This window comes from Eumetopias jubatus, unplaced genomic scaffold (assembly GCF_037043125.1).
Source record: "Eumetopias jubatus isolate StellerSeaLion01/CBP00866 unplaced genomic scaffold, mEumJub1_p1.0 scaffold_5, whole genome shotgun sequence".
Classification (NCBI taxonomy): Eukaryota; Metazoa; Chordata; class Mammalia; order Carnivora; family Otariidae; genus Eumetopias; species Eumetopias jubatus.
Genome location: NW_028274811.1, coordinates 60,087,132 through 60,103,985, shown reverse-complemented (window position 1 = coordinate 60,103,985; position 16,854 = coordinate 60,087,132). Strand labels below are relative to the sequence as shown.

Below are 16,854 nucleotides of genomic sequence, written 5' to 3'. Positions count from 1 at the left end.
CTCTCAAATAAATAAACTAAATCTTAAAAAATAAATAAAAGATAAAATACCCATTGTCAACTATTAAATTGATCATGATACTCTGGGTTGTGATGTAATGTTTAAAAAACACTGCTGTAAACTGTAGAGTACTGTATCTTGTTAGGTGCTCTTCTACCTACAGTAATTACCTCTGCCAAATACCTTGGAAGCAGTCTGCCCTTTATCTCTTCTGAAATTTGCTTTCAGAAAGACTAAATAGGAGAAAGACCACAAACCTAGCTTGTATTTCTCTATCAAGTTTTTCATCAGTGAAAAAGACAAAACTTATTCACAGTCAGAAAACTGTATTTGTTTGGGCTTCTATAATGCAATAATGACTGAATTATTAACTCCACTCTTTTGAAATAGATCTAATGCAGTTGAACAAAAACACTACATCACTATAGGGATTGTATTTGTAAAACCCCAAATTGGGACACAGCATCTGACAAAAACTTTTCTATAATTTTTGTTACCTGAAAATCTTGACAAAAGTGGGAAACATGAATCACATTTAGTTATATTTAACATAGCCCTTTTTCAGTAGAACAAATAAGTGTATGAAGGCTGGATAGTCCTGAGAAACCGAGAATGTGTGGCATCCATACATAAAATACCAGATGCCATTCATTGGGAGACTTCTAGCTAATCTATGTGAGGACCACTCAGAAAGGAATTAGCTAGATGTAATTATTAGCTGTGACTAGAGAAAACTCCATTAGATGGGGTGATTCTTTCAAGTCTGAGGAATGTTGGGATAGAAACTGCATAGAGAAACAGAGTGGATATGGGGTGGTGGTGTTTACTATTTGAAAAACACGGAGGATTTTAACCTATTCAACAATAAAACCATGTTGTTACTTTTGACTTCTAGTTTAACTTTAAATGTTTTGTTTAAATTTTGTTTTTAGTGCGAAGCCAGGAAAACTTTAAAAGACTCTAAGTTAAAAGTTTGACTAATGAGCATTTACTACTCCTCCACTCACCCTTCCACAAAGGAAAAATTTTGAGGAATGCCAGAAACAATTTGGCATATAAAAAATAAAACTGAATTCAATACCAAAGAACTGTAATTTACCTTTGAAAAAGAGCAGAATATATATGCTGTTTCTGTACTATATTGATTTTCAAACATTAAATGTCATCAGATTTAGAAAAATAAGCAACTCTGCTTTTCTGCATTTCAGTGGGTGGTTGATCTTAATTAAGTTTATATATGTGGTTAGAATTATGAGCTTTCCCCCTGCATATGGTGTAAGTGCTGAATTTTGGATTCTGGTCTCTTCACTCTCTGAGGCTAAAATTAGGTTTAAACAAGCTCAGAAATAAGTATAGAAATCTATAGGGCTCAAATGGGCCAGAAATATATGAAGAACTCAGCTTCACTAGTAATCAGGGTTGTGTAGATTAAAGCAACAATGAAATGCCATTTCATGCCCATCAAGTTGGCACAAATTAAAGCTGTTATTTGGACATTATCAAGTGTTGGGAGGAAATAATCGAAGACTATTAGAATATAAATTGGTACATGTGCTGTGAAGAGCAATTTGGAAATACAGTATGGTGCATACCCTATGACCAGGAATTCTAGTATATCTTCTTGCATGTGTGCATAAATACACAGGGGCATTCTTTGTAATAGTATAAAAATTAGAACCTGTATGTCTATCAGTAAGGAAATGGCTACATAAAATAGTCCGTTTATTTTCCACTTGAAAGTGTGAACATCATGTGTTATTTTAAAATTACTCTTAAAGTTTTAAAAAGGTAAAATCAATTTTAATACATTTTGGCACAATATACCCAAAATATCATCTTTTTAACATGTGATTAATATAAAAATAATTGGGCTGGGGTGCCTGGGTGGCTCAGTCAGTTAAGCATCTGCCTTCGGCTCGGGTCATGATCTCGGGGTCCTGGGTTGGAGTCCTGAGTCAGGCTCTCTGCTCAGCGGGGGGTCTGCTTCTCCCTCTCACTCTCCCGCTGTACTCTCTCTCTGTCTCTCTCTCAAATAAATAAAATATTGAAAAAAAATCATTGCGCTATTTTATATTCTTTTTTCATACTAAGTCTTTGAAATCCTTTATATATTTTGCACTTAGAGCACATCTCCATTTGGATGCTAAAGTTTTTATTAGAAATATTTGATCTGAATTTAAATTTCATTAAAAGTGCAGTCGAAATAATAGATTCACATACCCAAGTTGTTCCATACATGCTTAAATGTGTTTACATAACTGACTTGGACATCAAAAAATCTAAACTAACTCACTTTTTCAGTTGCATTAGCTATATTTCAAATACTCGGTAGTTATGTGACTAGTAGCTACCGTATTGGACAGTGTAGCTCTAATTATAGCATAAACTTTAGCGTAGCAGTTAAAATGAGTGATCTATATTATATGTATAAAACATGGCTGATGATTCAAATTTCACAGTGTCACTAAAAATTCTAGAGAAATGGTGTGAGGTTTTATTGTTTGTTTTGAGCAATTTAAAATATTCACAGTAATACAGGGAATAATGTAATATTCATGCAACCACTATTCAAATGTAGCAGACGTTAACATTTTGCCACAGTACCTTCAAATCTTTCTCTTCAGATACTATATGGCTTGAGTATCCACTTGTTTAGTTTGTAGTAGGTGTACAGGAAAAGAGTACCTAAGAGTAATATTGTTCCAGGGCGCCTGGGTGGCTCAGTCTAAGTGTTTGCCTTTGCCTCAGGTCATGAGCCCCGCATTGGGCTCCCTGCTCAGCGGGGAGCTGCTTCTCCCTCTCCCACTCCCCGTACTTGTGTTCCCTCTCTCACTCTCTCTCTCCCTGTCAAATAAATAAATAAAATCTTAAAAGTAATTAAAGTTCCTTGAGATATTAATTGGTATTAGAACTTAAATAATCTTGTAACGTTTAATGCATTTGTAAAGTTTTGAGGAATTGGATGTCTACTAGAAAATTATTTTAGATTTTTAGGAATGCACCACCTATTTTAACAAGAATTACATTCTCAATAAGAGGCTATTTTCCTTAGATTTCCCTAGTGTATATTTTCAGTTTTCACAATTTAGTTTTATTTAGTGGAAATAATATGGGAAGAGAAGACTGTTTAAAGTCTAATAGAATTGAAAATACAATACTAACTTTAAATGTAATGAGTTGTCAGGAATACCTCTTGATATATTTTTAAACATCCAGTATTTTATCTGAAATGGATAGGGCTTAAAATAGGAAAAGGGGCAGAGATGATGTCACTTGGCAGTTATTTAATAAATAGCAAGTTGGGTTCTTTGATCATTGAAGGGTGTTGCCAAAATATATACATTGAGTGGGTTTGCTTGCTCTTTACTATGAATTTTGTCCTATCTCTTGGTGTTTTAAATGTAGCTCCTGTAGCTAAGTGCCCAAGGTAAAGAAGTACTGTAGTCTCTTTTAATAACTAGTGCTGTGGCCTAATGAAAGGACAAAGATTGATAAAAACCACTCTTAAAATGAGGGATGGTATATAAAGTCTTGTTACTGTTTAAGTATAGTTTATAATTTAATAATCTTAAATTTCAAATGGAAAATGGAATTTCCAAATGGAAAACTTGATTGTTTTCTTCAGATATGTCAATTAAATCAAATATTTGATGTCATGAAAGTTCCTGGTGCTAAGTTGTTGTGATGCAAACAATAATTTTCTAAAAAAAATCTTTCATATGAATAGCTTAACAGTTAAAAGACTAAGAAACTCCAATTTTAAAAATCATACAATTTAAAAGATCATACAATTCTAAAAAATTCTTGCAGAAAAGATGTTTTGTAGTTGGTGTCACATTTTGATACCTGGATTATAGCAGTGTCACTTTACAATTTTGGGTTTGCTAAATAGTAACAATTGAAGTTTTTAAAAAAAAACGGGTGCCTGCTATGGTTTTGGTTCATCACTAGATGGAGTTCTTGTAGTACAACTATGTGTTGGGCAGCAGTTAGTAGAATAATCTCTGCTTCCCTCAAAGTAAGCACGCATTTTTTTAAAAGATAACATTCTACACATCTACACAATCAGCTGTTAAATACTTAATATGGCAATAAAAATACATAGGTGGTAGTACGCAGTTATAATCTTTGAGCAGCCTCAAAACAGCTATTTTAGTCAGTAAGATTTTTCTTAGGTGGGTATGTGAGGAGATGGAATTCAACCAGTTCCCCGATAATCCAGAGGAATTACAATTTATATAGTATTACCTGTACTGGATAATTCTGTTGAGGAAATTCAGGTGCTTGAGTTCTGGCTTGTCTGAAGACATTCTGTGCCACCTCCACTGGCCCTGAAAGTAAGTTCTTCACCTATTACATCTGAAGTTCCTTGATCACTGGCTCTCTCTTCACTCCCTGTCTTATCCTTTCCCATGTCCTTTAGGCCTTAAGCACTATCCAGCTTCTCAAATTCCAAAAACTAAGCTGACAGTAGATTGTTTTTTATTTTACCTTTTGTGTATTTACTTCTAGGGAAGGAGAGTATTTTCTTGGATTTCTGCTTCTCCTTTCTCTTTATTCCTCTTTATGAATAATAGGAATACCTTCGTATTGTGTACTGTTTAGTCGGTTGAGTTCCAAGTTATTAAAATTTGTCACTTACTCTGCGGTTCTTTGGCAGTCTTCACAAGTGGCCCCTGAAACAGTCTTTTCTCGGTGTTACTTTGATGTGCATGTAGTTTCCTCCACAGTGCCACTTAGAGTCTTTTTCGTACCTACACAAGGTTAAAAAATTAATACTTAAAGGTTTATATAGACAAGTACTAGTTGACTATCTCATTTTTCCTTCACCTAGCCCCTTCACTGGAGGCAACTGCTTTTAAAACTTCCAGCTTTTATTTCTCTTGGTGGTTACGTTCTATCTCTAATACGTTTTACACTACTATTTCTTGATTAAAAGCTTTGGATATTAAATTCTTATAGCAGAAAGTCAATTGGTAGTGAACTTTTGCCATTTTCACATTTGTTTCACATTTGTTCCTCTCCATGCAGTTAGTCTTATGGATCTTATTGATTACCTCTAGAATTTTAAATGAGGTCCCCCCCAATCTAATTGTATATGCTGTGGGGTTGTGTTATGAAGTTAATGAATGACCCGCGTACAGCTAGATCGCCAGGAGTTCTAGAGGACCTTCAGTTACATTTTATTGGGGGGCACTTTCTTGTAGGGTTTATTTTATGTAAACCTCTTTCTTCAATTATCATTTGTGTAATTTTTAGAATGAAAACTGCCTGGAACAATTAGGAAACTTGTTTTATTCCATAAGAAGTCTGGAGGCTGAGTCATTGATTTAATGATACAATCAAGGAAGCAGATTCTTTGTCTTTCCATCTGCTATTCTTAGCAAACAACATCGGCTTTGTTCTCAGGTTAGCTGCCTCACAGTAAGATGACTCCTTCAGGTCCAGTGTCACTGCATACATCCCTTCTTACGTGTGAATCTCTTTGTGTGCATACCCAGACGCTTCCAGCAAACCTTCCCTGGTTATCTCATTGACCTGTATTGCTTCAGAGGTCCATTCCTAAGCTGACTTCTGGAAAGAAGAGTGGGTTGCCTTGATTATCCTAGTAAAGTTTATAGTCATGTGGAGGAGAGTTAGAGCACCAGAACATCCAGAATATGTAAGGAGGGAGTGCTGAAGAACAGTTGGTGGATAGTCAGCCAACAATGTTTATAACAGTGTCAGACTCAGTGGAAAGTGTTATTTACCTTGTTTCTTAAATTTCTACCACACTACTTTTTTAAAAATTAATTAGAAAGTCAGGATATTATTTGAAACCATAACCTTATTTATAATCCCTTTGCTACAATGTTTAATTGTACTTACATCTATGAAAAAGAATATTTTCATAGATGTAAGGCAAACATTAAGAGAAGACTAAGGAGGGGCACCTGGGTGGCTCAATTGGTTAAGCACTGGACTCAGCTCAGCTCAGGTCTTGATCTCAGGGTCATGAGTTCAAACCCCGCGCTGGGCTCCAAGCTATGTGTGGAGTCTTAAAAAACAAAAACAAAAAACTAAAGAATGTATAGTTTCTTTTTCTTCCCTTGAGCTTGGTTGTTAATATTGGATCCATACCTTTGCACTTCCTTAGAACATAAATTTATTGCATAATTGCATAATGTTTGCAAAAGTACAGTTTTCAGTAATAAAAAAATAAAATAAAAAACATGATTGAATTTTTCTAAATTGAATCTATCCAGATGACAAATGTTAACTTTTTCCCTTTTTTTCTGGATCTAGAGCTTATATATATCTTTGGCAAATAGTCTTGCTGTTTTGCTTCAGTTTTCATGATTCTTGTTTATTCCTTATTACAGAGATGCCTAAGTTAAATATAGTAATTCTTTATGTCAATTCTAGTGAGTTTGAACCTTGTTTTTAAAACAAAATTTTGATTTTACTACGTTTTTCTCAGGTCATCCTATACTTTTCATTCTTCTAGTTTTTCACATCCATATTAAGTTTTGGAGTTGATTACTGCATATAGTACTTTTGCTAAGTTTTAGCCCAAGATGAAAAACTTTAGAATTAATCTTATACCGGCTTCTTGGAATTATTTTGAGCCAACTGGAAAATTGGCTAAAATCTTATAATAGGTCATTTGAATGACCTATTATAAGATTTTACATCAGATTATTGATGTAAGAAATGACAAAGTAGATGATTCTCTAGGATTAAAGTGTATGTGCGTGTGTACACGCACGCGGTGTATCTATTTAGTTTTGTTTCTTTAAGCTAGTTTAAAGCATTTCCTGCCAAAATCTATTTGCTTTTAAAATTGATTTTTAGATTAATCCCTTAGAAGAGTTACTTTGAATGCCATTAACAAACACCTATTTAAGAAATAATACTGTAGTCATTACTAAAAAGGCTTCAGTTTTTGTATTGGATCTTTGATGTATATTTTCTAGTGACAATTAATAACGTCAGTAAAAATGGCAGAATATCCAGACCATTGTGGTTATAAACATAAGTCCTATGAGATGTTAACGTGTTACATGGAAAAGAATTCTGGAATTAGATCATTTTGCCACATGTTGGGTTATTCAGGCTTAATGGGTTTCTTTACTGGAGGACTTCTTAAGATCTTTAATATACTAAGGTGCATTATAAGTGCTTCAGGATGGGATGTAACAGTGTTTGCAGAACTTATTTAAACATGGAACATTTATTTCTAGGACTGTTCCATAGAATATACTTTGGGAAATAATGGTATTTGATGCAGTTTGTATTTGTGTGAACTGCCATGAAGGAAGTAGTGTGTGTAACCTTTATTGATGAATGCCATCCAGTTTATTTGAAAAAGTATTAACTTTAACAGTTGGACTCTTGGGACAGTAAGTTTCAAATGCTTTACAGATCCTCTTAAGAAATAAGAGCTTGAAGATTTCAGGTATAGTTTTTCTACTGCTGCTTCTACAGCTTTTCTCTAAAATGAAATTTATCCACATGCTTAGTGTTGTTGGAATGTATCTTAAACAGACTAGTGATTAGATCTCTTGATGACTCCCCCAACTTTTTACTCCAGACTGGTTTTCTCTACTGCGTTCCAAACTAATATTTTTAAGTTCCTATCCTGACAGTTTTAGATGCAAACCCTTACACGCATCTGAACTGTTCAAAACTGAGCTCATCCTCTGCCATTTCTCCCTCCCCCAATCCCAGACTTTACTTTCTGTTTTCCATCCTGGCTAAGGGCACTATTGACATTTTGGCCTGGATAGTTCTTTCTTGTAGGGGACTGTTGTGTGCATTGTAGATGTTTAGCAACATCCCTGGCTTCTACCCACTAGGTGCCAATAGCAATCTCCTTCAGTTGTGACAACCAAAAATGTCTTCAGACGTTGTGAAATGTCCCACAGGGGACAAATCGCCCCCATTTGAGAAACACTGCCCTACGGCCAATGTGTTACTTAATCTTACTGATTCTGTTTTCTAAAAATACCTTTAATCCCTCCTCACGTCTTTATCCCACCCCCTACCTCCATTCCTCTTTGTTTCTAATATTTGGGTTTCTTTCGTAAGGGTCTGACTAGCTGTCCTATGTTCAATCTTGTTTCCGTCCCATCCACCTGCTTCAGTACTGCCAAATTTATCTTTCTAAAATGCAAAGCTGTTCTCTCTTTACAATCTCTGGGTAGTTTCTGGAGGGGACCCTCATGAACTGGCTTCTCTCTTTAGCCTCATTCTTCAAAGGCACTCATACTCACTACACACCCCAGTGTACTGTGCCTTCTTCCCACCATACCGTACTTTGTTTCAAACTCTACCTAGACATCAGTTTCTCCATGGTAGCTCCCACTTATTTTCAGAGAAGGTATCATGGTGAAAAGCATTTTATTTTTTTGACATTTGTCCTCCCTCATCAAATTGAACTTTTCAGGGGCAGGGACCATTTCTCTGTTTTTGGTATGTAGTAGATATTCAATAGAAGTCTGAACCATTGATTAGTATGCCTTGATAGATGTGGTAACTTCCTCATTACTTCTAGGAATCCTGTTCCCTGTGTCAGCAGTGACATTATTTTCCTAATCTTTTTCATCTAGACTTGGATAGGCTTTTGACCACAGAAATCTGGGACTATAATTTTAAGAAATCACCTATTCAGGACAGAATTGAAGAAAAGCAGTGTACTTAGTTGACATTCAGATTCACAAGACACATTTGTAAAACATTTAGTTTACTCTAAAGATTTTTATTCAGAGGGAATTGAATGGTGTGGATTAATTGTGCAGATTAATATAATTGTTTGAATTAAAACAAAAAGTATTAGACTTACAACATTGGATTTCTATTGATAAGGATTTGTTAAAAGGCTTGTAAAAAGCAGTATCATTGTCTTAACTATTTTAGTTTTTCTTAAGATTTTATTTATCTGAGATAGAGAGCAAGCGTGCCGTTCAAGAATACGCGCATGAGCGGGGCGGGGAGCGGGAGTTGTAGAGGAAGAGGAAGAAGCAGGCTCTCCACTGAGGAGAGAGCCCGATGTGGGGCTTGATCCCAGGACCCTGAGATCATGACCTGAGCTGAAGGCAGGTGCTTAACCAACTGAGCCACCCAGGTGCTCCTTAACTGTTTTAGTTTTTTATAAAATACATATATTGTAATATCCTGCACTATTTAGAAATTTATTCCCTGTCAAATGGGGGGAAAAGTTGTTAGTAAAGACTAGAGTTCCTACTTCCCTTCCTTCCATGCCTTAATAAATACAGTTTTGTGTGATTGGGTTTTCCTGTGAATTGGAAATAGTTACAGTCAGGCTGACCAACTACACTTTATACCTAGAACTTTAATTAAAAGGTGAAGAAGAGAAAACTTGAGGTTTGCAGGGCTTTTGGAAGATAACCCAAATGTAGCATCAGCCTCATTGAAAAACTGAAGGATTGAAGGTGGGGAAACAAGGAATGAATAAGACCTATTCCCAATTCAGGAGAATTCTTCATCCCGGCGCAAAGTCTTGCCAGATTGTTAATAATTATTTATTGGATGAATCTATATATAATGTGAGTTAAGCCAGAAATGTTGGCTTTCTGCTTCAGTTTTTAGGGAATGGTATAAAATATATCAGTTCCTTCAAAAGAGATTCATTTAATAAGAAAAGCTGTAATGGAGGTTTCCAGAAATAAAGCTGGGAAGAGGCAGGTTACTTATAGGAAAGGTACCTCCTTTTCATACCTGCTCTCTAAGGGCGGAAGCAGATCATAGGCATATGTGACACCCAGCCCATTATTAACCTGAAGAGTCATGTTGCCAAGGACCCAGATTTGCCTTGCCTGTTTTTCAGTTTCTCCCTTTTCCATATTCTCTGTTCTTTAAATTTAAATTTTTAAGCATTAAATACTGGTTAAAATTCTCTTTAGGACCCTTAAGCAGCTTTAGGAAAGAAAGATGTTGTGTAATTGAAAGAAATGAGCTTTATTTGGGCTCAAAACAAAAAAGCCAGGTAAAGGCTTTTCTAGAAGAACTTCTACTCAGAACTTGGAAAATTTTGCATTATAATGCTTCTGTTGCATACAAATCATTGCATGCTTGTTTTCCAGACTGTAAAATAAACTAATGATATTTTGAATATACATTTTTTAATAGCTTTGGTTCTCAAAATTATTTTTGGGCGCCTGGGTGGCTCAGTCAGTTAAGCGTCTGCCTTCAGCTCAGGTCATGATCCCAGGGTCCTGGGATCGAATCCCGCATCGGGCTCCTTGCTCTGCGGGGAGCCTGCTTCTCCCTTTCCTCCCCACTTGTGCTCTCTCTCACTCTCTCTGTCTCTCACTCAAATAAATAAATAAAATCTCAAAAAAAAATTTAAAAAATTATTTTTAAAATCTATATCTTTAAGGCCTTAATCTCAATAAAAGATACTGTGGTTGTGAACTACTTCGTTTTCCATATACCTTTTAATAAAGTAGAGATTATATTGAATGTAAACTTTTTCAGTAAGTTATTTACATGTTACCAGAATAATGTTTTAAATGGGTAAAAATTTTTAACCTAGTGAAGGTCTAATATAAGATTCTTGTATTTTAATAGGATATAGTCCATTCTCATTATTTGCGATAGTTGTGTTCTATAAAGGCACCATGAGCACTGAATTGTCAAATATTGAATGATTGCTCCCAGGGCATATACAGAATTAGGTTCCTACCAGCCTCTGGTCATATTTTCATCAGTCAATACGTAACCTTGTTTTATGTGTGTTTGTATTTAAAGACACCTTATTTAATATGTATTATTGATTCATTACCTTTGAACTCATGGCCAACAGCACTATAATTCATGCCTGAGCAAAGCTTACATAACATATTCTCTCCATACGACAAATCAGTCTTCTTGCATCTAGGAACAGGTAGCACTTCAGCACAATGCTTGGAAGCTTGTTTTAAACAGAGAAAGCATTGGGGCGCCTGGGTGGCTCAGTCGGTTAAGCGTCTGCCTTCGGCTCAGGTCGTGATCCCAGGGTCCTGGGATCGAGCCCCGCGTCGGGCTCCCTGCTCTGCGGGAAGCCTGCCTCTCCCTCTCTCACTCCCCCTGCTTGTATTCTCTCTCTCTCTGTCAAGTAAATAAATAAAAATCTTAAAATAAATAAAAATAGAAAGCACCAACGAAAAGCACAGTAATGTGAAACACATGGTGCTAAATCACAAAAAAGATCACTTGTTTACAGTATGAGAGCTGAAACAAGAAGGCAAAGTGTTTCCTTGATCAACCTCTGATGGAAACATACATATCAGGTGATTAACATCTTTCCAATTGCAAAAGACTAAGAAGGTACCTCAAGTACTGATTTTGAAGTTACAAATACTTTTAGTGAGTGGGAAGATTTGCAAATACAGAATCTACAAATAATGAGGATGGACTGTAATTGTTTTAAAGAAGCTTATGATTGTGTACTTAGAATATTCCAGATTTAAAACAATATTTCTCTTATTTTGGGGCATGTGGGAGTTTTGGGTTAAGTGGAATCATCCTCGCGGTTTTCATGTTCTGTTGTCCAGTGGAATAAAATTGTCTGCTCTCAATCTGTCATTTTATTTTTTACCCTATAGGGAACAACCCATCTTCAGCACTCGAGCTCATGTCTTCCAGATTGATCCAAACACAAAGAAGAACTGGGTACCCACCAGCAAGCACGCAGTTACTGTGTCTTATTTCTATGACAGCACAAGAAATGTGTACAGGATAATCAGTTTAGATGGCTCAAAGGTAAGTTACATTTACTTTAAATAATCTTTCTGTTTTATGCAGTAGAGCATTTTCTGTTTTATTTGGAGGATTTTTGTCTTCATTAAAATACAATATTTCCTTTTGAGTTTTAAAAACTTTAAGAAACCAAAATTGATCATTCTTAGGGTACAAACATATTTTGTCTACTAAGTTGGATTGACCACCTTATTTATATTGAGTTACATACCAAAATATTCTGCAAATTTTAAGTCAGTTTATTTGATAAATATTCATTGCATACCTATTACATGTCAGGCACTACGTGAGGTGCTATGAATATGGTGGTAAACAGAATGGACACAGTTTCTACTCTTTTGGAGCGTAAAATCTAGTAAGGAACTAGAATTCTTTTCAGATACACTTCTGTAGATTAGTAGGCAGTTCACAATCCCTAAAGGGTATGAAGTTTGGTCACTGTCACCATTAAAGCTGACATCCCTTATTCTGAAGAGAAATATATGGACAAGACCTAAGTTTTTATTTTTAGGAGAGGCAGATGGTATAATGTTTAAGAGCACAGGCCACCTGGGTTCATAGCTCAGCTCTACCATCTACTAAGTGTTTGATTTTGGGCAAATTCTCTGAGCCTCATGTTCTTACCTCATTAGTGGTGTTAGTAAGGATTAAATGAGTTAATATCTGCAGAGCACTTTGATCAGTGTCTTGTAGTTAGTATGCCTTTCAAAGAGGGGAAATTCCATTTTTTCATCAATGAATTTTGAATAGCAGAGAGAGATACAGAAATAGGAGACATTGGATTCTGGATAAAATGTGTATAGAAAGATGAGGGCTCCATTCTTCTCCTGCCAGCTTTTTTGAAGCCATGAGGCCTTTCAAAAGCTCCCAGAAATTGCAGCAATTCAGCGTAAGGGTTAAGACCACAGACGTAGACACAGGCTGTCTGGTTTGAGGTTTTGCTCCACTGCTGACTAGCCATGTGACCTAGAACAAGATACCTAATGTCTTCACACCTCAATTTTCTCATCTGTAAAAAGAAACTAATATCTACATCATTACACCACAGGATTGTTCTGAAGATTAAATAAATTAATTTAGGCAAAAGCACTTAACGGGTATATAGTAATCAGTATGCAAACACTGACTGCTTTTGTTATCATTATTAATATTTTTAGGCTATTTGTTATGTATTGTGTAGTAGTTTTGGGGAACAAAAGATAATTTAATGTTCAACTTTCAGTTTGTTTTTTCATGAGCTCACTCATTATCTCCTTAACTAGATTACAGAACTCCAGGGGCTGTTAGCACCTTATCTTGTACTTAAGTGACTAATGTGGATTTATTAAAATAATTGATTCTCGGGGTACCTGGGTGGCTTAGTCGGTTGAGTGGCAGGCTCTTGATTTTGGCTCAGGTCAAGATCTCATGGGTCCTGGGATTGAGTCGAGCGTCGTCGGGTTCCCTGCTCCATGGGGAGTCTGTTTGAGGATTCTCTCCCTCTGCCCCTCACCCCGCTCTCTCTTTCTCGGTCTCTCTCAAATAAATAAATCTTAAAAAAAAAAAAAAATTGATTCTCTTTCATTTTTACTTGGAGGATTTAAGGACTTGAGAAATAGTAATAGTTAATTTCTATAAAACTTTTTTTTAAGATTATTTATTTATTTGAGAGAGAGAAAGAGCATGTGGGGGTGGGCAGAGGCAGAGGGAGAGAGAGAAGCAGACTTCCCCTGAGCAGGGACCCCAACGCCAAGCTCGATCCCAGGACCCTGAGATCATGACCTGAGCTGAAGGCAGACGCTTAACTGACTGCACCCAGGTGCCTCTACAAAACTTCTGTAATGAAGAATAATTTTGTCATATTTTGTAACTGTTAGTGAAATCACCAGATTTTAATTGTTACGATCTCAGACACTAGAATATTTATTTATTTATTTTCCCTGACTAGAACTTTCAGTTCTCTACAGTCTGTGTTTCCCTCTTAGCCCAAACCACAGAAAAGACATCGTTTTATTTGACGGGAGAGTTAAATGGAATAAAGTTCAACTGAAGTATTCCCTTGTCCCATGTGATTAAATAACTCCCATGTGATTAAATAACTCTCATGTGTTCTTCGTTTTCAAGCAATAGGAACTATTGCTGCTGGCATTTCCGTTTTTGAATATACTTTGCAGCTTGTAATCATTAGACTCTTAAATAACTCTTGTGAACGAGTTTTTGTTTTGCTTAACAAAATCTACCATCTGTAGCTGTTACACTCCCTAGTTAACTTTTTAAAACTGATGCCGGCAGCTACTGCAGTTCCCTGCTGGAGTGGTTGTTTTTTGGTAAGCAGTAGTGGTTTAACTTGTAGCTAAATGAGTGTTTTTCTGCCCCCCACCCCCACTTCTATTTCTGTACTGCATGATGAGTTGGAAAGCCCTTAGGTGCCCCTGATTAGAAAATACCCGTTTGTTCTCATTTAGTGCTCTTACTGTGCATGTGAAGTTTGCTTAAAGGTTTTCTAATCAAGTTGCAGAGACATCAGCAAGGCTGAGGGCCAGAATAAGGGCCCTCTATGAACTGTAATGACACAGCATTTTTACCTCTTTTCCTTGAAAGGACAGGAACTCTGGGATTGAGAGACAAATTTATTTTAAAGAACTAAGATTTTTCTTCTGAGTGGATTCATATTCAAATAGTTCAAAGCATTCAAGTCAAAGAATTCTAATGAATAATTTTTAAAGTGTGGAATCATCTATTGTTTTAAAATTTTTCTTCAGTGAGTAAAGAATCTCCATACAAGTAATCCCAGGACAAGTGGAGGCAAGGAAAGGTTCAAAATGGGAGCGAAAATGGGAACGAAAATGGAACTCGTAAACTTAAAAGCATAAAGAAGTTCACTTGACATAGCTAAAACTGAAGGTCTGTGGCGAACAGCAGATGGGTCAGTTTTCTTAGATGCCTGTAAAACCTCTTGCTACCTCACATATGGAGAGTTACTGCGATCACATGTAAAATGCCCTTATTTTCTTGAAAACACTCCGATTCCAGCTCAAAAGCATCCTCTTCAGGGAACAGTTGAAGACCACCACATCTAACATAGTACCTGCCAGTTCTGGCCTTCGAGGCTCTCAGACTCTATCACATGCTGTTAAGGGCTTCACAGCACTTACCACTCTGAAATTAAATTAGTCAACTATTTCTTTGTTCATTGACCAACTCTTCTTGCTTTAGAATGTAATCCACAGTTACATTGCCTCTCATTGTTACATTTCAAGTCTCTAGAATTGTGCTTGGCATTTAATAGGTACTCAGTTAAAAAAGCTGACAAAAAGCTAACCAAATGATTCCATAACCAAATTCCTTACCTTTTGTTATTCCATTCCTTACCATCTGTTAATATATTCTTTTCCATTTAGTCTTTCATTTCATGACAACCTGCAAGTTAGAGCACTTGTTAGCTACATTTCACATAATCCTGAAATCACATGCTAGGAAAAAGAGCTTTTGAACTGAAGGGAAAGGAGGTATGAGTATAAATTTTGTCAGAGGTAAAAATGCTTAATCAAGGATAAGTGCTCTCATAGAACAACAGCTAATACATCTGTTGTTTGAGACAGAAAGCAAGGGACCACTCTTTCTTTTACTGTCTTCTTTAGTAGGACAAATGTCCTACATTTATTATTGCAACTTCATCAATATGTGCATAGCTCATAAATATTTATATTCATACTGTTTCCATGGTCAGTAGCTTTAGCTTTGGTTTGAAAATGCTTGATTTTCAGTCCACATTTAGTAGTTCACCAAATGACTGCTTAAGAATTTGGTAACATTTTTTTTATTATTATTACTGGAATCACTTTGTAATCTCAAGTTTGGAGAGCATTAAACTACTTAACTAAGACTGATTCTATACTTTTCAGTACTGGCAGAGGGAATGTACTTGAGTTAGTATGTTGTAACAATAGTTGGAATTTATTATAGGGATCACCAAAATTAATATTTAACAACACACTAGAATACTAGTTTTCTAAGAAACTATGTGCTCACCAGAAATGATAGTGATTCTCTGTATCATGAATTTATACCACCTTATGAGAAAAGAAGTAAAGTATATATTGAGGGGTTTGTTTTTCCCTTGAATAAAGGAAAAAGTACTAAATGAAAATGTTTTCTGTATCATAATTAAATAAGTCAGCTTTAAGAAAACTCTTGATTATGGATTTTAGAAAATGAGATACAAATAGAAAATTCATTCTGTTGATGTATTCATTCTTGAAAGATTGTTTGGAGGGTAGGGCCTTACTTTTAAAGAAACAACTATTAAAGCCTACTTGCTTCCAGGAAGTATTACTCAAAATTAATAGATACTGATCCTGTATGTTCAAAGGAAAGAAACTGACCACACTAAAAACTCTTTAAGATTTTTTGCATCATTGGAAAACTTATTTTGATTGTAAAGTGTTGAAATTTTTGTTAGAGTACCTTTATATTTATAGTTCTATTAGTTACCATATTTATACACTGTCACTTAAAATGTTAAAAACTATTTCTAGGGTGCCTGGGTAGCTCAGTGGTTAAGCGTCTGCCTTCAGCTCAGGTCATAACCTCAGGGTCCTGGGATGGAGTCCTGCATCGGGTTCCTTGATTGGCTGGCGGGGAATCTGCTTCTCCCTCTCTCTGACCCTCCCCCCCCATTTTCTCTCTCTCTCCCTCTCTTGCAAAATAAATATATAAATTTAAAAAGATTTATTTATTTAAAAATAACTATTTCTATAGCTACCTTGTGACTCATTGGAAATCCTGTTTTTATGGAACTAAATCGTCCTGTGTTTAAATTTTTGCTAGTTTTTGGCTAGCTATTCATACTTGTCTTATTTTTCAGGCAATAATTAATAGCACCATCACCCCAAACATGACATTTACTAAAACATCTCAGAAGTTTGGCCAGTGGGCCGATAGCCGGGCAAACACTGTTTATGGACTGGGATTCTCTTCTGAGCACCATCTTTCAAAAGTAAGTTAACTCATAAGATCAAGTGGAAATCTTCAAGTCAGCTGTCTTAAATATATAATAGCAAATGGCAAGTATAAAATATATGAGAAATTTAATATTCTCAGAACAACTGTAGTGACTTTAAAGCAAGAAGT

At 35.8% G+C, this 16,854-nt stretch overlaps 1 protein-coding gene across 1 annotated transcript in view; it reads left to right on the top strand.

Moving 5' to 3' along the window:
- The window catches only part of HOMER1 (homer scaffold protein 1), a 126,956-nt gene that overhangs the window by 34,646 nt on the left and 75,456 nt on the right, over positions 1–16,854 (top strand). Inside the window, exons 2-3 of the mRNA XM_028114510.2 lie at positions 11,589–11,745; positions 16,589–16,720. Of these exons, the coding sequence (XP_027970311.1) occupies positions 11,589–11,745; positions 16,589–16,720 (289 nt within the window). The remainder of the gene's footprint in view (positions 1–11,588; positions 11,746–16,588; positions 16,721–16,854) is intronic.